General features: G+C 43.3%; 2 protein-coding genes and 1 long non-coding RNA gene across 7 annotated transcripts in view; 2 read left to right on the plus strand and 1 right to left on the minus strand.

The window, feature by feature from the left end:
* LOC116701347 (uncharacterized) overlaps positions 1-8,495 on the minus strand; it is a 19,253-nt gene extending 10,758 nt beyond the window's left edge. The window contains exons 1-2 of the long non-coding RNA XR_004334900.1: positions 8,412-8,495; positions 4,681-4,683 (exon numbers count right to left, since the gene is read on the minus strand). This is a non-coding gene — a long non-coding RNA (uncharacterized LOC116701347). The remainder of the gene's footprint in view (positions 1-4,680; positions 4,684-8,411) is intronic.
* pum1 (pumilio RNA-binding family member 1) overlaps positions 1-21,155 on the plus strand; it is a 29,052-nt gene extending 7,897 nt beyond the window's left edge. The window contains exons 4-23 of one of the 4 annotated variants that reach the window (XM_032534988.1): positions 389-457; positions 3,256-3,361; positions 3,987-4,180; positions 4,479-4,651; positions 4,762-5,026; positions 5,118-5,214; positions 5,703-5,801; positions 5,953-6,095; positions 6,554-6,692; positions 7,406-7,540; positions 7,788-8,087; positions 9,573-9,815; positions 12,084-12,354; positions 15,579-15,708; positions 16,541-16,675; positions 17,487-17,624; positions 18,309-18,434; positions 18,627-18,748; positions 18,891-19,083; positions 19,430-21,155. In XM_032534988.1, the coding sequence (XP_032390879.1) occupies positions 389-457; positions 3,256-3,361; positions 3,987-4,180; positions 4,479-4,651; positions 4,762-5,026; positions 5,118-5,214; positions 5,703-5,801; positions 5,953-6,095; positions 6,554-6,692; positions 7,406-7,540; positions 7,788-8,087; positions 9,573-9,815; positions 12,084-12,354; positions 15,579-15,708; positions 16,541-16,675; positions 17,487-17,624; positions 18,309-18,434; positions 18,627-18,748; positions 18,891-19,083; positions 19,430-19,561 (3,210 nt within the window). In that variant the 3' untranslated portion in view covers positions 19,562-21,155. The remainder of the gene's footprint in view (positions 1-388; positions 458-3,255; positions 3,362-3,986; positions 4,181-4,478; positions 4,652-4,761; positions 5,027-5,117; positions 5,215-5,702; positions 5,802-5,952; positions 6,096-6,553; positions 6,693-7,405; positions 7,541-7,787; positions 8,088-9,572; positions 9,816-12,083; positions 12,355-15,578; positions 15,709-16,540; positions 16,676-17,486; positions 17,625-18,308; positions 18,435-18,626; positions 18,749-18,890; positions 19,084-19,429) is intronic. The other 3 variants (XM_032534989.1, XM_032534990.1, XM_032534992.1) reach the window with 3 other exon arrangements.
* A 1,353-nt stretch (positions 21,156-22,508) lies between these two features.
* Positions 22,509-27,071, plus strand: part of sdc3 (syndecan 3) — a 29,356-nt gene continuing 24,793 nt past the window's right edge. The window contains exon 1 of one of the 2 annotated variants that reach the window (XM_032535222.1): positions 22,509-23,060. In XM_032535222.1, coding sequence (XP_032391113.1) covers positions 23,007-23,060 — 54 coding nt within the window. In that variant the 5' untranslated portion in view covers positions 22,509-23,006. The remainder of the gene's footprint in view (positions 23,061-27,071) is intronic. The other variant, XM_032535223.1, reaches the window with a different exon arrangement.

Genomic DNA, 27,071 nt, shown 5'->3' on the forward strand with positions numbered 1-27,071 from the left:
CTGGATCTCAAAGTCAGACATCTCTGGTTCAAGTTCTTACCTGACAGTGTTTCAATGGCCAGTTTTAAATAGTTTTTACAAGTCTATTGCCTATATTTTTGTAATATAATTAATACTGTTACACTTTTTGAAACTAATTTAGCTTGTGTAGGCCTGTCAGTGCTTTCTGAACATTTTGAACACACTTTTACTGTCCATCCCTACATCCCTAATGCCAAATTAAATCAATCTATTGAGTCTTTCATAACTTTATTTTAGTGGTGCCTACTGTAATGTTCCAGAAATCATTTATCAAGGCAATTACTAATTAACATAGGTAATTACAGCGTGGTTTATGTTTTTACATATGGTTGAGTATGGGAGACATAACTGGGCACTCTGTCTGCAGGTGCGGTCCATGGACGAGCTGAACCATGACTTTCAAGCTCTGGCTCTGGAGGGACGCGCCATGGGAGAGGTGAGACATCAGGTTGCATGGCGAGTCATGTGTGGTCTAGAAGAAGGTGACTAATGTGACAATGCAGCTTTAATACCATCAATCCATCCATCTTCGTCCACTTATCTGGTATCGGGTCGTGGGGGAAGCAGCTCCAGCAGGGAACCCCAAACTTCCCTTTTCTGAGCCACATTAACCGCAGCACCTCCCACGGTATCTCCCAGGGGACCTGGTCATATGCCTACTACAGATCCACAAAACACATGTAGACCGGTTGGAGATACTCCCAAGCCCCCTCCAGGATCCTTGCGAGAGTGAAGATCTGATCCGTAGTTCCACAACCAAGACAGAATCCGCATTGTTCCACTTTAACCCAAGGTTCAACTAGCAGCCGAACCCTCCTTTCCAGCACCTTGGAGTAGACTTTACCAGGGAGAGTGAGAAGTGTGATACCCCTGTAATTGGCACACACCCTCTAGTCCCCCTTTTCGAAGATGGGAACCACCACCCCGGTCTGCCGCTCTTTAGGCACTGTCCCAGACCTCCACGCAATGTTGAAGAGGCGTGTCAACCAAGACAGCCCCTCCACCCCCAGAGCTTTCAGCATTTCTGGAAGGATCTCATCAATCCCTGGGGTTTTCCACTGTGGAGTTGCTTAACTACCTCATTGACTTCCACCAGGGAAATTGACAACAATCCCCCATCATCCTCCATCTCTGCCGCTACCATAGAGGGCGTGTTAGCTGGATTTAGGAGTTCCTCAAAATGCTCCTTCAACCGCCCTATTACCTCCTCAGTTGAGGTCAACAGCATCCCATCACTACTGTACACAGTTTGGATGGTTCCCCGCTTTCCCCTCCTGAGGTGGCGAACGTTTTCACGGCAGAGGCTGCAGGCTCTGGATCCTTCCGGGATAGCATATCCTCCTCCTCATGTCGGACGGCTTCCCTGACCACCAATGGAAACTTTGAACATTGTCCACTCAGGTTCAATGCCCCCAGCCTCCACGGGGATGCACGAAAAACTCCGCCGGAGGTGTGAGTTGAAAGTCTGTTGGACAGGGGCTTCCTCCAGGCGTTCCCAATTTACCAAAGTCTTCCCCCACCCCAACTCACCACCAGATGGTGATCATTTGACAGCTCTGCCCCTCTTCACCCAAGTGTCCAAAACATATGGCCTCAGATCAGACAAAACAATTATAAAATCAATCATTGACCTTTTGGCCAAGGGTGCTCAGTACACTTATGAGCATCCCTATATTTGAACACGGTGTTTGTTATAGTCAGTCCATGACTAGCACAGAAGTCCATCAACAGACAACCACTCTGGTTTAGATCCGTACTTGTTCACCGGGGTAAACGCCAACGTAGCTGTGCTCAGCCGGGTGCTTCCTCCGGGCAGGGTCACTCTATCTCCCTCCCTGTGATTCATATGAGGTTTTGAACCATTCTTTGTCTGGCCCCTCACCTGAGACCACTTTGCTGGGGGATACCTTACCAGTAGCACAAAGCTCCTGACAACACAGCCCTCAGGTTCATAGGGACACACAAATCTCTTCTTTACGATAAAATGATGGTTCCTGGAGAGCCAGCTTTAATACCTCATCTGATAAAGGATTTTGGCTGTGGTTACTTAGGCATGTTAGCACAGTTTTAATATTTAAACTTGGGATTAAACTCAATGAATTTGGGGCGACCTCTAGCTCACCCAGTAGAGTGTGTGCCCCATGTAGGCTGAGTTCTTGGCAGCGCCCCCCCCTTTCCTGTCTCCAAGCTATTCTCTTGAAAAAGGCCATAAAAGCCAAAAAAATATTCTTAAAAGAACAAAACTCCCTGGATCTGAAAAGGTCAAATGCTTTGTCAACACTTGGCAACAGGAGCCTGACTGAACGAGCACATGATGGATTGCTCACAGAAAGTCAAACTTGAATAGTAGGAAATCAAGGAAAGAGATATGGAGTAATTGCTTAGTGGCAGGCCTTTGAGCCAAAAGTGTTGATTTATGTTGCCATTGTTGTTCCCTAATGAAAAGCTCTGAAAGATGAGACTGAGCAGAGATGTTTTTTATTTAAGCTGGTTGGACTGGTGGCATTAATTACACACAGTCCACTTAGTAATTCTGTTAATGTTGGACCAGTGCCTTCAATTAGTTTTGGTTTGTTGAACCGATTGCTGATGTATGTCCATTTGTATCTCATATTGGGTGAATAATGTTTGGCTCATACACATTTTCAGATTATGACTCCCCATTCAACCACGAGTTTCCCGTTGCCAAAAGATACTAATCACATTTACAGAAACAAGATACCTTTTTTAGAGCAAGAGAGGTGCTGAATAAAAAGTGACCAGGGATATGGAGATAAACTCTAATGGGCTTCTGATGGGTGCTGGAGTCTCCTAGAGTAAGTCCAAACACCAAAAACTATTCAAAAATGAGCCCACATTTTTTGTGGTTGCTCTTAGAAACTGGCTTTAATTGTGGTTGTGTGCTATTTTGTTTCTGCCACACTCACCCAGTTAGAATAGCCTGTACTTGTTTGTTTGGGTTGCAGTCAGGGATACAAGTACCTCAACCAGATGTGTGTATTACTGGAAATTGCAATGCAGCTTAACACTAAAATCAAATCAAACAACGTTCTAAAGGTTATCCTGTTTGAGGATCTTTCTGCTCAGTTGGTCAGTTATACAAACTAACCACTGCATGATAGAGCTTTTTTTTATTTTCCCACTTCGGCCATGTGCTTTCAATATCTGGGCAACCTTTTTACCTTGTTTTTCCCCTTCGCCCTATTTGTCCTCTGCTTTCCTGTGACTTTGTAGCAGCTGCTAACTGGTAAGAAGTTCTGGGAGACGGATGACTCCGGGAAGGATGGACCAAAAGGAATCTTTCTGGACCAGTGGAGGGACAGTGCATGGGGTGCCTCAGGTATGTACGAGTCTTACATTTGTGATATGGTGGCAGACAGTAGGCTGTCAATAATGCAGGGTTGTTTGTAAAACATGGCAGTTTTGTTTATCAAGGACTTTGAGAAACCACCAGAACAATCCCTATCTAGTGTTGGAAAACATATATTCAGATTCCTGTCATAATCAAAAGCTGATGGCAAAGTGAAATCACCCTTCTATATTGTCATGTTTTAGACAAGATCTCGTGACACCTATCAATCAATCCATTGAAATTGGAACCATGACTGTATTTACATTTTCAGTAAAAAGATTTGGGGGGGGGGCATTGCCATTGCCATTGCCAATTTCAACATGCTTTTCTTTGTTTGGCAACAAAATAAGTTAACGGGTTGCCTTAACAAAATTCTGGCTTATAACATAAGAAACATTGTCCCACTTTTTCATTGTCAAATCTTAATTTTTTCTTATTAACATTTTTATATTAACAGAACACACAAAACATACATTTGAAACACGAGCATACAACACATTTTTTACTTGTTCGATCCCTAGTTTCATGCCTAAACAACATGCCTGTGGATCAACGGTTGCTTTCCCCCCCATGCATGACTATAATTAAACAGTCCCTCTTCTTCTCCTGTTAGATCACTCAGTGTCTCAGCCAATCATGGTGTCTCGTAGGCCAGGACAAGGTTTCCATGGCGGTGGAGAAGTCGGGGTGGGCTCGGTGATGTCACCGCGCTCTGAGAGTGGAGGGCTGGGAGTTAGCATGGTGGAGTACGTTCTCTCCTCCTCGCCGGCTGACAAACTAGATTCATGCCTCCGAAAAGGACCTTATGTAAGTCTTGAACTGTGTTCTGTATTACATATTCACATTTCCTTATAATCCATTTTCTTTCTCTCTTACTATTTTTCTAGTCGTTACAATCTTGACTTTCATGAAAGTCCTTCAGCGTCACGTCTTTTGATAAACTCGACACCCTATCTGTCATTTTTCTCTTACTGTTTGTCCTCTGTTAGACGGGTCTTTCAGATTGTCCATGTCAGCCTGTCCTTTTCACCCTGTGTCTTGTGTTTGCAATCTGTCACTGTTACATTATCAACTCATCTATGTCTTGTCTCTGTCCATCACACAGGGACAGCGAGATGGAGAGGTGGAGGAGGAGAAGAGGGACAAGCCAAAAGCATCGTTTGAAGGAGAGAAAATGAAAGAGTTGACGGAAGTTGAAGCTGATGTAATTAACGACGTCATCAACCCTAATGGGCTCCCCGTGCAGAACGGCCTTGATGTTGATGTCAAAGAGTATGGGTAGGGCTCAGCGTGATGGAGGCACACACCCACTCACAACTTTAAATGCTTCTTGCTTTACAATCAGCATTTTGGATATAAACTTAACTCCTTCTTTCTTACCCGTGCAGTCGTCCCCCAGGCAACATGGCGGCCCCTGGTCCTGAGGGCGACCTGCTTGGGGGTCCAGGGGTTGTAGGGGCTGATGGCCTGACACCCCTGGGAGGTGGTGGAGGCCCCAAACCTCCTGAGGACTTCTCTGGCGTGGAACAAGGTGGTGTCACCATGGACCCCATGGAGTCAGTGATGGAGCCGCTTCAGTTTGACTACAACTCCCAGATGACCATGGACTCTGCGCCCACTGTGGGCTTATTCGATTACGCCAACCAGCAGCAGGTAAGAAGAGCAGGCAGGGAGTAGGACATAAACATTTGTCATTAGCTCTACTTGAGATTAAAATGTGATTCACCTGTTGATGTGCTGATAGCAGCTGTTCCAGAGAAACAACGCCCTAGCAGTGCAGCAGTTAACAGCCGCCCAGCAACAGCAGTATGCCTTGGCAGCAGCACAGCAGCCTCACATTGGTAAGAGAGAGTGTGTATGTGTGCATGCATGGACAATTGAGCAGGAGAACTGAATGTCAATATCATGTTATTTAAGCCTTTTATTTAAGTAATATTATATATCATTTACTAATCTAACTTCACCTTAAATGTCAGACCAAAATTAAGACCCCATCCACGAATTGCAAATGTTGGTAAGTCAGTACCAGTGACTCAGTGGGTGCTGAAATTTCTAGTTTTACCATATAAGTTGCAAGAAACTACATGTTGTTGCAGTCCGATTGTAACTAGTTACCGCTAGGTTAATAATTCTTTGGTTTACCAAAAGGCAAGTAATGCTTAACAAGCCTAAGGATTATCTCAAAAACATTTTGGTCATGTGCTAACCTAACAAATCTGGAAAGCTTACTTTTTAAATTAGTATCTAGAATCTTAATTACAATTTTGATTGAGTATGTAAGTAGTTGTGAACCTTCTGGCCCTGGGTCACCTTTTCCATGTGCTCACAGGTCTGGCCCCAGCTTTTGTGCCCAATCCTTACATCATCAGTGCTGCTCCACCAGGGACAGACCCCTACGCAGCCGGACTCGCTGCTGCCGCTACACTCGGTGAGACATGTGTTTTGAAATGGAACCTGAGCTCCATTAAGATGCTGTTGGAAGGATTGTTAAGCAATTTGATACAGATTTCTTAAAGATGTGTATAACTACAGACAGTTGTCCTAGCTCACCTGTATTTTGCGTATTTGTTTGCGTCTAGGTCCGGCAGTGATGCCTCCCCAGTACTACGGTGTGACCCCCTGGGGGGTCTATCCTGCCAACCTTTTCCAGCAGCAGGCTGCTGCAGCCAACAACTCGGCCAATCAGCAGGCTGCAAACCAGGGCCAGCAGAACCAACAGCAGGTCAGTCGGCTGCTTGCCAAAAAACTGGCACACTGATTGCGTGGCTCAAGATGTTTTTGTCAGAGCTCTGCTTGCCAGATGAAATGTGCTTTCAGTGTTACTGCTGCTCGTCTTAGATCTATGAGCAGAAAAGCCTTTTTAGCTTGTGTAGATACTAAACCAACCAGCAGGAAATGTTTCATCCAACTGTTTATTTACTCCTGCTTTGCTCATGTATGCTTATGCTAATGAAAGGGAATTTGTTATATCCTGGCTATTTATTCCGTGCTACCATTTGTATCTCTGTGTGTGGCCATATTATTTCAGAAGTTAACTAGGTGAACATCTAAACATGATAAAAAGTTCCACAGCACACTGCAGGTTCTCTGCTTTGTAACAGATTTTGGAGCACCATTTTTGTATTAGTTTACGTATTGATGATGATTGAAATACCTCTTGTTTTTCTTCCTTTGGTGAAGGTGATGCGTGGTGGTGGCAACCAGAGACCTTTGACCCCTAGCCAAGGTCAACAGAGTCAGCAGAATGACCAGCTGGTTGCAGCAGCAGCAGTCAACTCAGCCCTTGCCTTTGGACAGGGGTTAGCAGCAGGAGTCCCTGGTGAGTGTGACGCTCTGCAAAACTGGTTTTATTACTTTGGCAAAACTCTAAATGAGTAAAAAATTGCATTTGCTAATACTGCACAATTTCCAGATATTTAAGTTCTAAAACTGTTCAGTCTGACTGTTCAGTCTAAAACTACCCACCACTGTCTATTGCTACATGAAAGAAAGGAAATGCTAAAACACATTTAGGTACACTCCAAATAGGCCTGCATGATTAATTGTTATAAAATCGTGATCTCAATTCACCCTGTTCACAATTTTAATTTTTTTTAATATTTTAATTTTTTTTCTTCTTCTACTTTAAAAAAAACAAAAATCTATTTTTTTAATACTGTAATTCTCATTTACGAGCCAACTGCATCACAAACGCTACTACTTTCTTCTGTGAGTTTTAAACCCAGACTGTATAAAAGTTTTAAAGTGCTCCCAACCGCTGCAATGCTCTCCCTTCTCTTCATTGGAGCCTCTATGTTTACAGGCTTGTGGTGATGCGCAATGTGCTATAGATGCCAAAAACAATCTATGTTTGGTACTGCCAATTTGTTTTGTTTTGTCATGGTTCATGTGTGCAATAAACAATAATTTAGTGAGAAAAAAATCAAGGCAGAGAATCGTGATATCAGTTCTAAGCTAAACAATCGTGATTCCGATTTTTCCCCGACTTGTGCAGGCCTAACTCTGAATATTCCTTTGTTGTCTTTTTCTTAGGCTACCCAGTCCTGGCCCCTGCAGCCTACTATGATCAGACGGGGGCCCTTGTGGTCAACACTGGAGGTAGGAGTGGCCCTGTCCGCCTCATGGCCCCTGCCTCTGTCATCATATCTCCTTCTGCAGCACAAGCAGGTAAGACGGCAATGCACGCAGTGTCTCAAATGTCTGGCCTGTCCCAGTTCACTCCTAACAACGGGACAAAGGATATTGTGCACAGAAACAACAGATTGCACATCATGGTCTTTAAAAACATGTTCTGAATGTCATGTCAATGCAGAGCATGCTAGATATGGTTAGATGATTTTTTTGGAAGTTGTTAGAATGAACACTTTGGTGGGCCAGAAGGGAAACCTTCTTATTCTGTTGTCTCTCCCTCCAGTTGCAGCAGCAGCAGCCTCTGCAGGTGGCGCCAATGGTGGTCTAGGCGGTGGGGCCAATGGTCCATTTCGTGCCATGACGTCCCAGCAGGCTCAGCAGCAGGGTGGCCCTGGTGGCGCTCTGGGTGGAAGCTCCTTCTATGGATCCTCCTCCCTCAGCTCCTCCTCCCAGAGTTCCTCTCTTTTCTCACAGGGCTCTGGCCAGCCCGGACCAGGTTCTGCCTCCTTGGGCTTTAGCCAGCAAGCCTCCTCCTCCCTAGGTGCCACACTAGGGGCCACGCTGGGAGGCTTTGGCACTGCAGGTAGGAATACACTTTTACCGTACAGTCTACCGCTGGAGAGTGTCAGAGTGGTCAGCTGAATTTTTTTGGTGTTTATAGATTAAATGTAAGTGGCGTGCATAAAATGTAGCTTTTAAAGTGTGGAACTTTTACAAATGCAAATCTGTTACATTCAAGCATTTGCCAAACAAGTTAAAAAAAATTCTGTGTAAGCCTTTTACTGCCAGGGAAAGCTCTCTGGATTTCTCAGTATATCGGATTTGTGGTGTCTTTGGCGTTATTCTGAAGCACGGGAAGGATGCCAATACAGCTCATTTATACTCCTAACAAGTAGTTTATTAACACTGTGTGTGTGTGTGTGTGTGTGTGTGTGTGTGTGTGTGTGTGTGTGTGTGTGTGTGTGTGTGTGTGTGTGTGTGTGTGTGTGTGTGTGTGTGTGTGTGTGTGTGTGTGTGTGTGTGTGTGTGTGTGTGTGTGTGTGTGTGTGTGTGTGTGTGTGTGTGTGGCATTATTTGCCATTTGTGTTTTCACACATAGGAACTCTTGTGCGTTTGTTACTCAGAGTCAAGTTTCGAGTTTAAAAAGACACAAAGCATTTACATTATAAATAAATAAAATTGCACAAAAAGAGGGGGAATGACATGCAGCAAAGGGCCGCAGGTCTTAGTCAAACCCAGTCCAATGCATCGAGGAGTAAACATATATATAATATATATATATATATATATATACACACATACACACGGACGCCTGTATTACTAACTGAGCTATCTGTGCGCCCGTTCTACATGTATAATGAAACTTTGTTATTATAAATCCCACTGCTTTTTTTTAAAGGAACACGCCAACTTATTGAGACTTAAGCTTATTCACCGCATCCACCGGGGTTAGATTAGTTCATACATACCCTTCTCATCTCCGTCCGTGTTGTAACTCTGTCTGGCGCACCCTCCGCTAGCCTAGATTACCACAGATGCTGGAGGTAACCAGCTCCAACTAGCCTACTGCTCTCAATAAGTGACAAAATAATGTGACCCAGCAATCTTCTAACTGTATACTTACTGGGAACTATTAAGGCGAAGCACTGCTACTTGTGCAGAGTTATTATTACAACTCTGAGCAAACTACAGGCCAACTTTTTGTTCCTCACCAAGGAGCTTTTCAGGTGCTGCAAGCAAATCTTTCTGCCCAAGTAGCAGATATAGAAGTGCTTTGTTTTTTTTGAGAGGGTGCGTCGGACAGAGTTACGACACACACCAAGATGAGAAGGGTATTTATGGATTTATCTAACTCTGGGGGTTACAGTGAATAAGTTTAAGTCCCAATATTTTGGCATGTTCCTTTAAGCACTTAAACGGTGTTTGTGAAATTAATCTCACTGCCAGAGGGGCTAGGCAAAAGTTCCTCACTCCAGCTTAATGGTTAAACAAGTACAAAAACAGAAGAGCAACAATGAACTTTTCCTTAAGATACCTTGATCTTATTTATATCTTTGTCTCCCTCTAGTGGCCAACTCAAGTGGTGGCAGCGGTTCCAGGCGGGACTCCCTGACGGGCAATAATGATTTGTACAAACGCACGCCCTCCAGCCTCACTCCGATTGGCCACGGAGGCTTCTATAATGGCACCTTGGGCTTCAGTCCTTCCCCTGGCCCTGTGGGCATGCCCCTTCCCAACCAGGGCCCCTCCCATTCCCTAACACCCCCACCTTCCCTGTCCAACCACAGCTCCTCATCCAACCTCAATCTTGGTAAGTGTCTTTGATTTAAGTGATTCAGATTGCCATTGTTGACTGGGTCTTGTTTCACAGTAATGCCACTTGAATAGATACTTTGTGACTCAAACACTAAGCTCATAGCCAGTACCAGCTATGAACAGCAATTAGCATAATTTACCTGATTGGTCCCATTATTTTCAGAAACTTTTATTATTAAGGACACAGCTGAAAACCCTCCACGAGAGTCACTTTAGCATCATCTTGTTGACGCATGCAGGGTTCCTGGCTTGGAATGGGCCTTTGACACATTAATCGGGGGATGTAGGGGTCCTCCCCCAGGAAATTTTGAGTTTTAAAGACTTCATTTCCTGCATTCTGATATATTTCGAGACACAAATTTATGGTAAAAACATCTTTATGTATGTCATGGAAAGCCAGCCACATGTTCACATAAGGCAGTGTTTCACACACAGACTATTTTGTGGCGGTGCGCGACCCAATCAACCGGCCGTCAAACATTGATTTAAAAAAAAACAAAAAACAAAAAAAAATCAAATACCTTTCCTTTTCCTTTCCTTGCTCTCCTCTGTCTCTCTGTCATTATATATACACACACACACTCACATACACAGCCCTCCGTGTACACAGCGTCTCCATGAATACAGTGTTGCCAACTCTAGATTTAGCAACTTTTTAGACCCCCTTCCCAACTTTTTTTCACAAAAGCAACCAGGGACAGATCTGGCGAATTTCTGTAGAAAAGACTGTGGCTTTCTGTAAAAAAAAAAGACACCAGTATTGTCCAGCGAGCACATGAAGTATTTCTCTCATGTGGCTGCCAAAACAGTTACTTCTCTCTGAATCTGTTTTGTGAGGAGCAGAGAAGCAGTCCCTCCCCTTCCCTTACTCCTGATGTGCCGCAAAACTGCACAAGTGCGCAGTCAGGTAGACGGGGGAGAAGGGGCAGTGTAGGTACAAGAGACAGCGGGACGTGACGGGAGAAAGACACAGCTGAACTGGCCTGGCCTTGGGCAAGCCAGCCTTCTTTGAGTTTCTTTATTGATCTTTTTTAATAATTATAAAGCAAAATAAATTCCTGTATTGAATTTGGATTATTTGGCTAAAGATCTAAGGTTTTATTTCTTTCTACCTACCTTGCTGACACAACCACTAAGCTTTATGCAAATGATGGCGTACTGACATCACAAATATGCAAATGATGGCATAATGACAATTTGGCGCACTTGATTTTCCCTTGGCGCCGGCTAAAAACCTCTTTTGGGGGGTGCTAAAAATTTCTCTATGCCGGAAAAAACCCTGGCTTATCACATGGATCTGTCACATGCTTATTCTAGGCCTAAACAGGACATGTTTGCCCTGGTGTAGTTTCATAGCCAATAAATGTATTGTTCACATAGCTACATTGAGTTTGTAATGTCTGATGTACAGTATGTAATTAGATGTTAACAGTTACACATTGTTTTTAAACAAGTGGTACCAATGTGTCCTACCGACCTCAAAATCTGTTCCATTTTTTTCGGCAACATGTTCTCAGGGAATAATTACAACTGAGACTTTTGTTGCTTCGTGTGTCATGATTGACAGTTGACAGAGTGTAGTGTAATGCAAACACTTGAGTGTGAAGAAACAACAATCAAACAAACTGACGGAGCCATGTCAAGGCTTTATATTTACTGTGATAGATTGATTACCTGGCTTTAACTATTTTAAGCCTTTAAAGGTGTCATAAAGATATGAACTGTAGTAAATAGCAGCTATTGAAAGGAGGTAACCAATCTCTGACATCCTCAATTACAATATGTACAGACACTAGCTAGAATATTTGTAAATGTTACCAGGTTACAAATCAAGCCGTCCACCTGCAACAATACAAAAGACAAGTGTTTAGATACCACCTGGCGCATATGTTGCCTGAGAATTTTTACAATGCATCTGACTTTAAACACAGGTTAGACTCTATGTCAAACAACACAATCTAATGCTATTGAACACATTAAAGGATAATAATTCTTAATGTATGCCAGCTCAATATTTGAGGCAGTGCTGCCATCCAGTGCTATGTTTCTCTGCTGCATAGCTATAATGCAATTTTCAAGATACCAAAATTTTAGTACTGCAGTGTCATCAATTAAAAAATAATCCATGGTCTTGTTTTTCGGTTCAGGCCTTTTATTTCAGGTTTCCTCTACTCCCAGTGTTTCTAATAGTTTGACTATTAGACTCAGAGTTTGAACAGTACCAGTTCTAACAATCACCTCCCTATTCTCTCTGACCACAAAGGAGGCCTGACCAATGGCAGTGGGCGTTTCATCTCTGCAGCTCCAGGAGCAGAGGCCAAGTACCGCAGCGCAGCCAGCTCAGGCTCCTCCCTCTTTTCACCCAGCAGTCAGCTGTTCCCATCGTCACGACTACGATACGGCATGTCGGACGTGATGCCGTCAGGCCGTAGCCGCTTGCTGGAGGACTTCAGGAACAACCGCTACCCCAACCTGCAGCTCAGAGACATTGCTGGCCACATCATGGAGTTCAGCCAGGACCAGCACGGCAGCAGGTATATACACACACACACACACACACACACACACACACACACACACACACACACACACACACACACACACACACACACACACCACTTCAACCTAAAATACACAGGACAAAAAACACATCAACAAACAAAGGGCACTGATGCAGGTATATCCCAAATGGTCCAATCACAGATTATTTTGAAAATAATGTAATATAACCAACCATCAAAATTTGATGGCTAAAGGACCTTATTCACTTAAAGATAAACTGCACATGGTGCTAAGAAAGTCTAATAAAATCTTATTTGTAATCATTGTCAGACTGTATCTTTTTGTGTCTTTTTTTTCATAATACAACTTCATTAGATCTTCCCTGACTTGGCGTAACCAGTTTGCAATTCTCGGATTTTGTGAAGATTTGTACTCAGAGCTCAAGCAAGAAATGAAACTTGAGTTATTTTTTTCAGACTTGGAAAAACTCCTCCAGAGCCACAGAAAACATTATACAGCTGTATTTACATGCTGAGTAATAGTAACCGTGACCAGTAAACTGATGGTCACACGTGTAAGATTGGAGGGGCCCTTTACATTTCTGACATTGTCAAAATGTTGACGCTGGCTCTCTTTGGTCACCAATCTTTGTATTAGAGATTGGTCGATGTGTCTCAGTGCGATCTAGGATCATCGTTCTTAGTGGGTAACAAAAATGTCTCCACATTTCCCTCACAATTTTGTCAATCTTTGTCAATATGAGCTCACATGTAATGGCTATTGTTAGCCTTGCTACCGTAGTGTCTTATTCCCACAGACCAACTGTTTTATTCATTAAAAGTGGCATAATGGTGAATAATAAATAACGTAATGCCATGGATGCCTGGTCAATGTTCAGCAATGTGGAGTTTTGTATGATGGAATGTGGGCTCACATTCTTGGGGTGGGAATCTCTGGACACCTCACGATTCGATTCTAAACCGATTATTGATGCATCCCAATGCAAAAATACATATAAATCTGAGTTTGTTAGATTTTGCCATATACAGTATTGTCACACACAAGTTTTAATAAAAAAAAAAAAATTCTACTGAGGTTTTATTTTGTGTAGTCATTCCATGGTTAAGCCTTAAACATGCTTGTGAAAGTCACCTTCTCTCACAGTAATCTTCCATGTCAGAGGCTCAGTCATGTTTAAAGGTGGAGAATTGGCTTCTAACATGAAACATGAGGTGGTCAGACGTAATGTGATAAAGTAGAACAGCCTGTATGTGTTTAGCCTAATTATTTTGTGCTTAGATCATGTGTTTTTATATATATATATATATATATATATATATATATAAAAACCTTTTATTTTATTTTTTTGCCTTTTGGCCATTTTTTTTTTCTGCCCTCTTGCTTAAAGTTAAAAGTTGTTGTCCATTTTGCCATCCTCTTTCCTGATTTGTACATGTCTGGAGGCAGTAACTTTTAAATAATAATAAAAAAAGTGTGTGTGTGTATATATATATATATAATTTAAATATTTGATTATTAACTTATCAGAATCAAACATCGAATTGTTCTAGAGAATAAGAATTTTTTTTCTTCTTTTCTCCCACCCTTTCACATTCTACTATTAAACATACCAAAGGAGTGCATAGAGATACAGATATATGTATAATTATACAGTCTGTACTGGCAGTATAGGCATAAGCCAATCAACATGCCGCCATCAACCAGTTCTGCAGAGTATCTGGCAGCTGCAGTCCCGGCAGTACCTCCACACTGCCTAGTAGAGACCCAAACAGCTTCACAACTCCAATAAGCGACTTTGGTGCCTCATTTTGGTGCCACTGAAATACCTGCACGGCTCTCTGGCGCTCTAAAACGGACATTAGAGACATCAGAGACATCACCGGACGTAACACTAGTTCACTTGCAGGTAGCGTTAGCTGCTGTAATATGTTTACATGCTAAAACTAAATGGTGTAACGTTAACGTGTGGCAGTATTATACTTGAAATGATTCCATCACTGCAACATCCAACAGCCTGCAGTTAAAGACTCAGAGTTGTTGGAGAAACAACAAATAACCTAATGGTATGTTCAATTACAGTTGGTACGTTAGTGGTGCATTCAGTGTTATTGTAAAATACCCGTTTGTCATCTACTGGTTCTTCTTTTTGTCGTATAGCTGCAATTGACTAGTAAAATAAGTTAATTAATAAGTAATTGTTAATACATTGTTAATAAAAAATATGATTTGATGGTATGGCCTTAGATATACACAAGCCATGCTTTTCTTTTTCTTAGTGTATTCAGACACCGGTAAGACACCAACATCATTTTATAAGTAAAATTATTTTAGGACCAGTATTTAGACAGTATGACCAGACACGTTTCCCTACTCTGACATCTGCCGTTTTTTGTTTTGAAATCACTTTTTCTGGGATTTGGGGTGTTATTTTGTGTCTATAGTGCTTCCACACATATACAAACTTGGAAAAAAAACCTATCCATGCTGTTTTGAGTGAGATACGGGTTTCTAAATGTCTTCTGCCTCCAGTCTCCGGGTGAGCTGTTAAAATCTGCACGGCTTTCTACATAACTAGCCGAGACGAGGTGGCTAACCATAGCACATGCTAGCGCTAGCATGCTAGGCCGTAAATGATAACGTGTTTGTATTGATAACAGAACAAACTGTGTACCTCCTTTTATGTGAAATTATTCCGAGATGGGCTAGTTTGAGGGTATGGTCCCTAGAGTTCACACTGGGGTCTTGGTTTCTGGGTCTGTCTGGTTTGAACCAGCCCTGCCTCAAATGCAGTTGCACTTTTCTACTGAAATGATTTATTAATACACCATGACGTCCAGTCTGCACATTCCAGACACTTTCTTTCCTCAGTCTTTTCAACATCACTGTCCTTTTTATCTCTGCTTTTTGCCTCACTTCACCTCACAGGCTGCATGGTTCCTTCTCCTTGTCTTTTCTCCACTCTGAATTTCATCTCCTTTTGTCTGACTGTTCCCTCAGGTTCAAGATATAGGAGCAGCTCTCTCTGTCTTTGTACATCTGTTTCACTTTATTGCTTTGTCACTGTCTGATGTGTTTGTCTTTGTGTTCAAGTTCATCCAAACTTTGTAAATCCACTATATATACTGGGTTTTAGGAGTCTTTTTGTGTATATTGTAAAAGCTTTGAAAATGAAATTGAAGAATAACACAAGAGGTATCTGTGGTTAATAAAATGCTTATTCTCTCTGTCTCAACAGGTTTATCCAGTTGAAATTGGAGCGAGCCAGTTCAGCGGAGCGCCAGCTTGTCTTCAGTGAGATACTGCAGGCGGCCTACCAGCTCATGGTGGACGTCTTTGGAAATTATGTCATCCAGAAGTTCTTTGAGGTGTGTATGAAAATTCAAGTCATTGTCATCAAAGTGTAAAAAAGTAAATTTTGAGCTGCCAAGATTGAATTAATTAGTCTCAGTCAGTGGTTCTCTGATTTTGCACCTGAATTTGATGTGCTTTGTGGCCTGTTTGCAGTGTCTGAAATTAACTTTTCAAGTTGGCTGTTGGATGGAAAAAATCCACTGGCCAAACATATCTTTAATCCCCCAAAATTTTAAATTGAAGGTTGTTTGTAACTTAGGTCTACATAACAAACATTTACGGTTGAGGTTGCAAGTCTTGCTGGTAGGGATGTAAATGATTAACCGTTTAACCGTAAACGGACAATAGGATGTTTGACCAATTAGCCTAAAATAAATGATAAAAATGTAAATAGGCTATACAATATATTTCCTCACTGCAAATTGACTTACTAGTCCTAACGAACGGACAAGTTGCGTTTAAAGTTTTTTTTTTTTTCTGTTTGTGGAGACCTATGTGACACAAAAAAACTATATCAATGAGGACTTGCGAGTTAAATCGGCCATCCGAGAGTGTGTGCCTGTGTGTCCGCTCTCGCGAAGCTCTGACATGCAGAGGAACAGAAGAAACTAGCTGCACTTTCACCAATTTGAAGATTGAACTATTTTGGTTCAAACATGTACTCGCCGTGTGGCGGATAGCCCTCTGAGATTTACACGCCAAACGGAGAATTTACCTGCATTTGGCGACTGGCGAGTGTTAATTATGGACCCCGCCTGTGTGGCTGTGTAACGTATGTGGTGTTGTGTATTATCAAATGGAGTAGAGGATTTACAGGCTTATTTTGTGTGTGTGTATTTGTTTCAGTTCGGCAGCTTGGACCAGAAGCTAGCTCTGGCAGAGAGGATTCGAGGTCATGTGCTGTCTCTGGCCCTGCAGATGTACGGCTGTAGGGTCATTCAGAAAGCTCTGGAGTTCATCCCCTCTGATCAGCAGGTCATTGTAAGTACACTAGTTTTCTTTGCACTGTATGAAATATGAACAGTGGAAACAGACTGTGCCTTTGTACTAAAATGACCTTAATTGAACCCTTACTACTATAACCCTGCTGTGATTGTTGTTCCAATTGTAAAGCATATCTACTGTCCATGTCCTCATATTTCAGTCGTGAATGAGGGTGCATTGCTCATGGATCACTAATTTCTGTTTATATAGCAGAATCCTGCAGTGATAAAGAAGTGCACTCCTCACTCTAAAGTGGCATTTTTCATCTACATTATTGGTTTTTATGTTGGAGCTGCCTCGTGGAGCAGCAGGTTCCTTGCAGGCATTCTGTCATCAACGATGAATGAGGCTAATGATACCACAGTTTACATGCAAATGTTGAACTGCAGGTGCTGAGATAAAACTAGCTGGATATCGTGTGTGTGTGTGTGTGTGTGTGTGTGTGTGTGTGTGTGTGTGTGTGTGTGTGTGTGTGTGTGTGTGTGTGTGTGTGTGTGTGTGTGTGTGTGTGTGTGTGTGTGTGTGTGTGTGTGTGTGTGTGTGTGTGTGTGTGTGTGTGTGTGTGTGTGTGTGTGTGTGTGTGTGTGTGTGTGTGTGTGTGTGTGTGTGTGTGTGTGCTCTTCATGAACCTCAATAGATTGCTCCAGGGCAACTGTTTGAAGCCCAATGTTATTTGTTGGGCTGTGAGAAATGAAGGAGACTTTGGAAAATGCTTTCAGGCAATATTTGATTTCTCACAATTACATGCCCTTCTCCACACTCTGCCTCTTGCTCTGCTCTTCCTTTTCCTCTGTCCTTCTCCCTGCAGAGTGAGATGGTGCGGGAGCTGGACGGCCATGTGTTGAAGTGTGTGAAGGACCAGAACGGTAACCACGTGGTGCAGAAGTGTATTGAATGTGTCCAGCCTCACGCGCTGCACTTCATCATAGACGCCTTTAAGGGACAGGTGGGTCCCCTCTGTGAGCACACACTCGCAATATATTTTCACATTCTATCACTGAGGCCTGCCGGTGCTTGGCTGAGACGCACAGACGCGCACACACACACACAAGTACGTTTACTTGTTTGCATGCATACACTGTTGCTGCCTTAAGGCAGCAAGTATATTGTATCCGCCAAAGTACATAGACACTTGTACTCAGTCCTTTCCAGAGACATGGTACATTGCCTCAGAAACCTCAGCCCAGTGGCAACATCATCTGTCCACCAGCTAAATGCTACATTAGCATAAAGTGTTGAAAGAAAGATTTTGTGTCCATGCATTTGCATTTCAGTAAGATACTAATGAAAGGTTTCAGTTTTGAGGAGCCAGGATACTCTGACAGTTAATCTCACCGATCTGAGTGTTTTTGCTTCTCACACATTTGCATGTTGTGTAACTGCATATTTTTTTACATGGTAGCTCAGATTTGTTTGTGTAGCTGAAAGCATGGCAGGAATTTGCCTTCGCCTTCCCTCCAGGGGTGGGCATTATTTGTGTGAAAGTAAAGATAGTTTTCTACTGTAACTAATGCCTTTTAGGGAAAACGGTTTAAACAAAGGTAAATTAGTGCTGTGTTTAACTCACAGCAACAGGACCATTTGGTGTATGTTGAATAAGTAAACACGTGTAATTATTTGCGTCTCTCAGGTCTTTGCCCTCTCCACTCATCCTTATGGCTGTCGAGTCATCCAGCGCATTCTTGAACATTGCCTCCCTGAACAGACGCTGCCTATACTGGAGGAGCTCCATCAACACACAGAACAGCTTGTGCAGGTAATACACACAAACTAGCACTTGCTGCTTTTTTTTCTTCTTCCACCAGTTATGTTTTTCAGGATAGTGACACCGCATAAAGCATCTCTCAGTCCAGATTTTTGAAGTTGGATGCATGTTTGATGTGATGTCAGAAGCACCAGCTGGTGTCCCCACGTTTTAGGTAATGTTTGTGTGGTTTGTTTTATTCAGGACCAATACGGCAACTATGTGATCCAGCACGTTTTAGAGCACGGCCGAGCTGAGGATAAGAGCAAGATAGTGGCTGAGATCAGAGGCAATGTCCTGGGACTCAGCCAGCACAAGTTTGCAAGGTAAACGGAACACAAATACAAGGTTTCGGTCTCATCTTCCCTCTTTCTTTAAAACAGGTTTCTATTGTTTCTCCACAATTGCAGCCAGAGCTTCTCTCTTTTAAATGTACTTTCATGCTCATCCCTCCCTTCTTTTCTCTAGTAATGTGGTGGAGAAGTGTGTAACCCATGCGTCCCGGGCAGAACGGGCAGTGTTGATAGAAGAGGTGTGCAGCCTGACTGAGGGCCCCCACAGTGCCTTATACACCATGATGAAGGACCAGTACGCCAACTATGTGGTGCAGAAGATGATCGATGTGGCTGAGCCCTCCCAGCGCAAGATTGTAATGCACAAGGTAGGGGGAAGGTTGTCTCAACAAAATTCTGTGATAATGGAGGATGTTTAAAACCTCTTCCAGGCCAATATTTTAGTTTTTTTATAGAAGGGTTTAGTTAGCAGAGGAGCTTTCAGGCTTGCAATTTTACCATGAATGTCTCATTTACAGTATTTTCTCTTCAAAGCAATCAACAGACTGTATACGTGGGATTAAAGGGTTTAGAACATAATCGATTGTGTGTGTGTGTGTGTATATCTATCTATCATATTTGGAGCCACAGAAGCCCTAAAAAGTTTGCCAATTTGGAAGCCCAATTTGAAAGTATGCAACACATGTTTTTCTTTTTTGGTTTGTCTCTGTGCAGATCCGGCCTCACATTTCCACCCTGAGGAAGTATACGTATGGAAAACACATCCTGGCCAAGCTGGAGAAGTACTACATGAAGAATGGCGTTGACCTGGGTCCTCTCTGTGGCCCTCCCAACGGCATCATGTAACCGCCCCCCTCCCCTGCACCTTAAATCAAGTCTACGACATGATCTACCCCCCACCCTTCACCTCCGCCTCCTTAAGCTGTCATGGCTACCAGCCTCACCCTCATGTCCCTGTCTGATAGAGGACATCATGCCCACTTTCCCCCTCCAAATCCTACTCACCAAGGACGTTGAGTACCTCTTGTACCCTTGTTTCCATGACAACCCTTCGGGAGGAGCCTGTTGCTTCAGGCAGCCTTAGTTTTTTTGTCAGATTTTCTTTTTTTTTGCCCCTCCCCCGCCCGATCCCGGGCCCACTGTACTGCTGGGGGAGGGAGGGTAGGAGGACGGAGTAGAGAGAGAGAGAGAGGTGAGACCTGTTCCACTAATCACTCAGCTCCCTCCTTTTTGTTTTTCATTTCCTCTTCTGAGAAACTCAAGTCATTTCACTTTTTGCTACTGCTGCACACACAATCCTAGTATCCCCTCCTCCCATCCTAGCTATTTACCACTATGAGATGGAACGAGTATTTAATTTGTCAGACATCACAGAATCATAGACGAATGCACACTTGCCATTAGCTAACCAGCAGACAGATCATTTAGCATGGGAGATTCGTTTTCTGGTCTTGCTTCTATAAATATAACGTGTATACTTGGTGTAGACCTTTGCATATATATATAAATATATATATAAAACTTTGTAGTTTTTCTGGTTTTTGATGTTGAATCTGTATCTATAATGTATCCTAGTAGTGACCACATACTTCTGACTGTATAATTGTACATTTGTAAACCCTTGTAATGTAAAAGTGCTTTACCACCCTTTTTGGTATGAGAAGAAAAACGGAAAAAAGCTCACTCTGAAAAATCTTAGAAAAAAAACCCTGTGCATTTCAGTGTATATTCTCACCTCCTTGGTTGTGACATATGAGTTGTTGTATATTGTAAATTGTAATATCAAATTTTTGTTTTGAAAAGCCCTTTCTATACAGCGTAGTACTTGTACAAAGATTCGCCACGCTTGGTTTTATCTTTATCTTGTCACTGCTTAACTTAAGACGTCAATCTCCCATTGACTCCCAATTGGACACGTTCTGTTAGACTTAGTGGTGTCTTCTGGTTTATGTTGAAGGTTTTTTGTTTTTGACCTTTTTTTAAGATCTTTTTATAGGAATGCTTTACCCCATGAAATGTGTCATGTGTATGGGTATACTGGCTGGGTGGGAGAAATAACTTTTACTCATTTAACCTCCCCCACCCCCCAAACCCCTCTATTACTCATGACTGTTTTCAGAGTGGTAAACCCATGGATTGTACAGAGAAGATTCTTGTGTTTTTTTTTGGCATTTCTCTAGTGCTGTAAGTGCTGTATCATACTGTCCATGTCCTTTTGGGTGAGAGAGGCAGCCTGCCACAGTGCGGTGTACATTTGGAGCAGCCTTGTGTATATTTACTACGAGCACACCTGTAACCATATGTGTATAGTTAACAGAACCTGTGTATGCTTATTGCCTGGGCAACTATTTTTTGTAACTCCTGTTGTAGATTGTCTCTAAACAATTGTGTGATCTTTATTTTGAAACCAAACTGAACAAAAAAAACTTTGAAAATGTAACTGTCTCAAGTGTGCTTAATTGTATGTTTGAAAAAACACAGGGTGACAGGATGGAGCATAAAAACATCTTCTTTTTTTTCTTTTTTCTTTTTAAAAGGGCATTCAGGGTATGTGCCTTAGTTTCTAATCCAGCCATCTGAATGACAGTGATAAACCTGTGCTGCATGAGTCAGAGAGGACAAAATAATAACCCTGCCTTTACTTGTCCAACTTTTGTTTGGAGCATTGGCGGAAACAGCCAGGAAGCTAACTTAGAAAAACCAGGCAGGTTGGGTGTGATGTTGGTGGCAGTAATCCCCTGGCTTTGTTTATTTCTTAAAGCGGATTATAATTAACCCAGCAGTGATCTAAAACCACCTGAAAGTTTCTATAAGCGTAGGCTGGGGTAGGCTTTGGGCTGTTTTATGGATTACGAAAAGGCTAAAAATGGGCAACTACCCTTGGGCTGTGACTCATAATGGCCCCAAATGCCACATTGTCTGTTGGTTTGTGGTAATTACGTTAATTGTAAAGCTGTTTGGGATAATATAACCTTAAAGTGGGTCCTAGTTTTAACTTATTTAGTCTACTTGTCATGTGGATGATGCATATTCCTAAATTCCATTTGTGTCAACAACGGGGTCCAAATAGGCCCCTGACTGATCACAGGCTTTTTCTTTCGCCACTGATTTTACTGGTGTTTTGTTGCTATAACATCGCAGAAAACATTTAGCAGTTTGATAGGCAAATAGTTTTGCAAGGTCCGATTCTAGCCTTGAGTGAAGATTATTTTGGTGACGATTGTGCTCAATTTCTAAAGCAGTTGTAGCGTGTTAGATAGTTGTTGAACTCATAGGTTTGAACTAGCTAACGTGTCATCATGTTAGGTTTTGGTTTACATGTTGCACGCTTTTCAATCACAGATTGGCTAAACTACATGGTTGCTAAGCGACACAAGTAAGCTACAGTGCGTATTATTTCTTGTTACGTAGGCACAGGTGTGAGCTCATCGGGGAGTTTTTTTTTATTTATTTTTTTAATCAAAACGTAGGCTACCTCAGGCAAACACAGCGAAGGACCGCAGCTGACCTGTAAAGGCGTGTAATAATGGCGTGCAGCCAACCGGAACCCTCTGAGCGCCAAGCAAATGGCACAACCTGGGAGCAGCTATAAATGCTGTGTGTGTGTGTGTGTGTGCGCGTAAAGAGCTGCTGGCCAGTGGGTGCCTAAACGAGCTGCAGGGGGCATCCTCGCCCTTGCTAGCGGAGATCCTCCAAGTGCTTCTCATAACACACATGTAGGCCATATATGCTCTTTCTCTCTTTCTCTCACACACACACCCCTCCTGCCAGACTCCCAGGCATAGACTGTATATTATCTATGCTCCCAGGCCAAGCAGCGTCACCATACGGAACATCCTGCCCTCAACGGAGAGGGGGAGGAGAGAGAGAGAGCCTGTGTGTGTGCACAGAGAGAGAGAGGGGTAGAGAGAGTCTGTCTGTGTATTAAGCAAGAGAAAGAGACCTCCCGGTAGTAAATCTATCAGGTTTCGAGCACAAAAACTCGGAGAGACAGACAGAGAAGAGGGAGTAGAGGAAGAAGAGGACTCGAAGAAATCGCATTGCTTAAACCTACGGGTTAGGCTACCTGGAGCAGCAGCAGCAGCAGCAGCAGCACGTGAAGCCTTGGATTAAAAAGACCGACTAGAAAGACGGATGGTCGCGCGGACGGGCTGCGCGCTCTGACGTTGGACAGACTGAGACTACCGAGACACCGACTGCAAGCAGCAGTAGCTTTTGTTCCCCCCCCATCTCCCCGACCCGTGAAGGCAGCGGCGGCGGCACCGGGAGGCTGTGCCCGCGCACCCCGATTATGAAGCTGCCTTGGCTACTGGCGCTCACAGCGCTGCTCGCTCATACCGCCACGGTAAGCACGAGCCTCAGATCCTTTGTTAAGCGGAGTTCTTGTGCACACAGTAGCCTGTGTGCGCGTGTGTGTGCGTGCGTGCGCGTGTGTGCGTGTGTGTGCGCGCGGTGAGTTATCATCAGTGAGACAGTGATCGGTAAAATCCTGCACTCGACCTAGGCTATGCTACTTATCAGCCCTTATTGGACGTCCGTGACTCCCGCTAGGGGTCTGGCGACTCTCGTGCACCCACCGATTTCTCACACAGACACACACACACACCCACGCATACGCCAGCCTTTGTGTCTCAGTGTCGGGGTTTATTGTGGCCTGTGTCCCCTCGAGTCAGGAGGTGTGTGCGCTTGCAGTTGTGTGTCGGTAATTAGCGGGTAATCTCTAATTGAGCTTGATTATGGGTTTTGTGCGGTGCCTCGGTAGGTGGTGTCTGTGTCACCAGCTCACATCCTGTCGTTCATTTGGGGGACTCCAGTCATACTGCGGCGTTAACGAATTTATTACCGGGTAACACTGTAGGACGTGTGTGAGAAAGAGGTGGGGGTTGGATGTCCGATCTCCAACCTGTGAGGTGCTGCCTAATAACTGCGGCCTCATTGTCTGGGTGCCAAAATCCGACCAGGGGGATCCTCCCGTTATAACCGGAGGTGTGTGTGCGGCAGCTTGTGTTTGTGGTGAAAAGTGGGTGGGGTAACGGGGACGTTAACGGCGATGCGGTGCGCGAACGAAGCCATGGATGGGATGATGTCATCGGTAGGCTAATATCGAAGAGGTAAACTGAGTAGGAATGCGCGACCCCCCCCCACACACACACCTCTCCGGAACCATCCACGCCGAGCTTCACGCACCCTCCCATAGCACGCCCACACCTTCCCTTAGCCTGCCGATTAATCCAGATTTATCCTATGAGGAAGCGCAGATGGAGGAAGAAGAGGAGGGTGGAAGCTCATTGACTCATTGAGAGAAAAGGAAGCAAGCACCAAAACTTGTCAAAATGCAGATCTACTTTTGAATGTAGCCTAAATTTAGAAGAAAACATCCCTAAGCATATACTGATAATATCCCTGTGTTACTGGTGCTCAACTGTAGGTGTATGGTAATATTACTGCTTGATGTTTAATCCCCTTTTTTACACTTCATTCATGGCCAGATTAAGTAGGCCTATTCCTTTGCTGTAATGATAATTTAAGATCTATTTTTTTCTACCACATTGCAACAAAACCCACGTAACTTTATTTGAGAATATGTTACATGTGAGCACAATAAACCAAGTAAAGCTTTTTAAAATAGATTTTGACAAAAGACAGCCACAAAATGACCTAAAAATGCTAAAGCGTTGTGTAAATTCCCTAACAAAGAAATAATTACGTTATCAAAACCAATTGACATGGAGTGTAAACTACCTCAGGCTCAACCTTGCCTGTATTTCTTCGCTTGGACAACATATTTATATTTTCAACATCCTGAAGTTTCTTTGTGCTGACCCAATCTAGCTTCAAGTGTACAGATGGAGTGAGGTGTGACACATATATATACACGTGCACACACATACACACTTAAATATACACTGTGTTAGGAGTGCACAGATGGATCCAGGTGGTGCTTGAATTGGTAATACACACACATACATAAACACACTCACACACGTCAGCAGTCTAATAATTGCAAGACGGACCAGAAGTAACCCAGGCCTTGAACGCACACATGACCCACAGTCACATGAATTTGCTGACAAGATCTTTCTTTAGATGCTCTTGGCTTGAAACAGCTGACTCTTGTGTTTGTGTATGTTTTGTCTGATGAGTGATCCCTGGTGTCATGTCTCTGTGGGTATTTCCTGTTATCAGAGTTGTGACATCATATCCGGGTGATATGTTTCACATGGGAGCCAGATTTTCCCACAGACATCTATTGTGTCACACAGATTGTGTGTGTTTTGCGTGTGTGGTGTGTGTGCGCGCACGTGCGCGTGCATCCATCTGCCTTCATGAGAACGTTCACTGTCCATCTGTCTGTGTGTGGGCTCAAAAATAGTGAATCTTCACTGCCAAAAACATATTCTTGCCAGCTTTCGCTACTTGAAAAGTTTGTGTGTGTGTGCGCGGCGGAAAAGCGTTCTTTAGGATCATGGTTACCTCATGGAATGAATCAGTGTTTTGTGCCTCCGATAGCTGACAAAGCCCCCCATAGAGAGATGAAGAAAGAGAGAAGGAGCAAGAAAGAGGAAAAAAAATGGCTTGAGTGAGGCAAATTGAGGGAGAGTGTGGAATGTGAGAGGCAATTTGACACAGGAATGAGTCCTGCTCACACTCCTGGTGGACAAAGTCCCCTCACACACACACACCACACACACACACACACACACACACACACACACACACACACACACACACACACACACACACCCACACACACACACACACACACACACAGCTGGCAGGTAGAAACTACTCCTGGTGTAGAGAAGGTATTTTAGGTGTGTGTGTAAAAGGATGGGTGATTGTATGGGGTTCATCTTCCAGTGCATAGAGAAATCAAAAGGATCAAAGTTCATATCCGGAGCTGCATTCAGTGGGCCGACGTCTTGAATTGAGTGTGGACAGAGAAAGAGAGAATAATGAAAGCCTTCAGGGAGCTAAAACATCTCTGCCACCTCTTTCATCTACCCATCTCCTCCCTTTTGGGTGTGTGTGTTGGATGTGTACACATGCTGCTAACCCATATCTGAAAGCAAATTCTTATCACATGGGAAGGACCGGTGTGGCAGATACGCCGCATTTGACTGAAATTAGTTTTAGAGTCTGATTTCAATTTGGAAGGAATAGAATTTCCCATTTACTATTAGACTGATAGTGGCATGTGGGGAGGGAGAAACCTGACTTCACACTACCGGTTATTTCTGTGTGTCCTCCCTCTGAGCTAAAAGAACAATGAAGCTCTAAGCTCAGCACTGTATAGAACACTATCAATTTGAGTGAGGATAAACCAGCGGCCGTCATTATTGTCCCCAAGGGAGCTTAAAAGACGTGGGACCTTTAACATCTAACGTCAATCTGCATACTTATATTTTCAGGTGTTAGACATATTTTGTCTTTCGAACATGCTTGGGAATTAATCCATGCTTTTATAGACTACATTATTGTAATTTATTATATTCACGCCTGCCACGGTGCTGTAGGTAGTTTGCAGAACGTTCAAAAAGTTAAAGCCTGTCTTCTACTAAAGACAAAGTGCAAGAAGATCATTACTCCTGTTTTGGCTTCTCTCCATTGGCTGCCAGTGAAGTTTTAAATTCAATATTTACTCTCAGGCACTACATGGTGGAGCCATGAGGACATACAGGAATGTGAAGACATTAAACTCAGTTTAAAAAGAAAAAAGATATACCAAGCATCCTACCATACAAGTTTGGAAGAATTTTCTTTTTTACTACGGAGGTAGGACTCACAAAAAAAGCAAAGATTAGAGAGTAGTCAAAAAAGTGTACTAGAACTTTGTTGTTGTACTTTCTTGTACTTCCAGTCACAGTTTAGAAAGTACCTGGTATCTTCAATCATTTGGCTCTGCAACATTGTGCAACACTAAACTTACCCTGTGGGAAGCGTTCAAGAATGCAGTTATAGCCTGAATTCATCTTCAAACTCCGCTCCTCTTCCATTATGACCAGTAACATACACAAGTGCCGGCATGCTTGCTCCCAAATATGCATGGATGCACATTAACATTAAAGTCCTGATTATCTGCACACACACACGCACACACACACACACACTCTCACTCACTCGCAGTGCTAGTGAATAGTAGCGGTGGTGTGCAGCAGTTTTGTTGATTCAGTGAGTCAGAGGGAGACGGAGAACGCTGGAGGTGTTTTAGGTAGGTCAAAACAGTCTAGAAACACTGCTTGTGTAGACACACACACACACACACACACACATACACAGTCTTCCTTGCAGTAATTGGGCAGCACTGTGCAGACATACTCACATACATATTCTCTGGAGAGGGGGGCTAGATGAA

This window comes from Etheostoma spectabile, chromosome 14, assembly GCF_008692095.1.
Source record: "Etheostoma spectabile isolate EspeVRDwgs_2016 chromosome 14, UIUC_Espe_1.0, whole genome shotgun sequence".
Classification (NCBI taxonomy): Eukaryota; Metazoa; Chordata; class Actinopteri; order Perciformes; family Percidae; genus Etheostoma; species Etheostoma spectabile.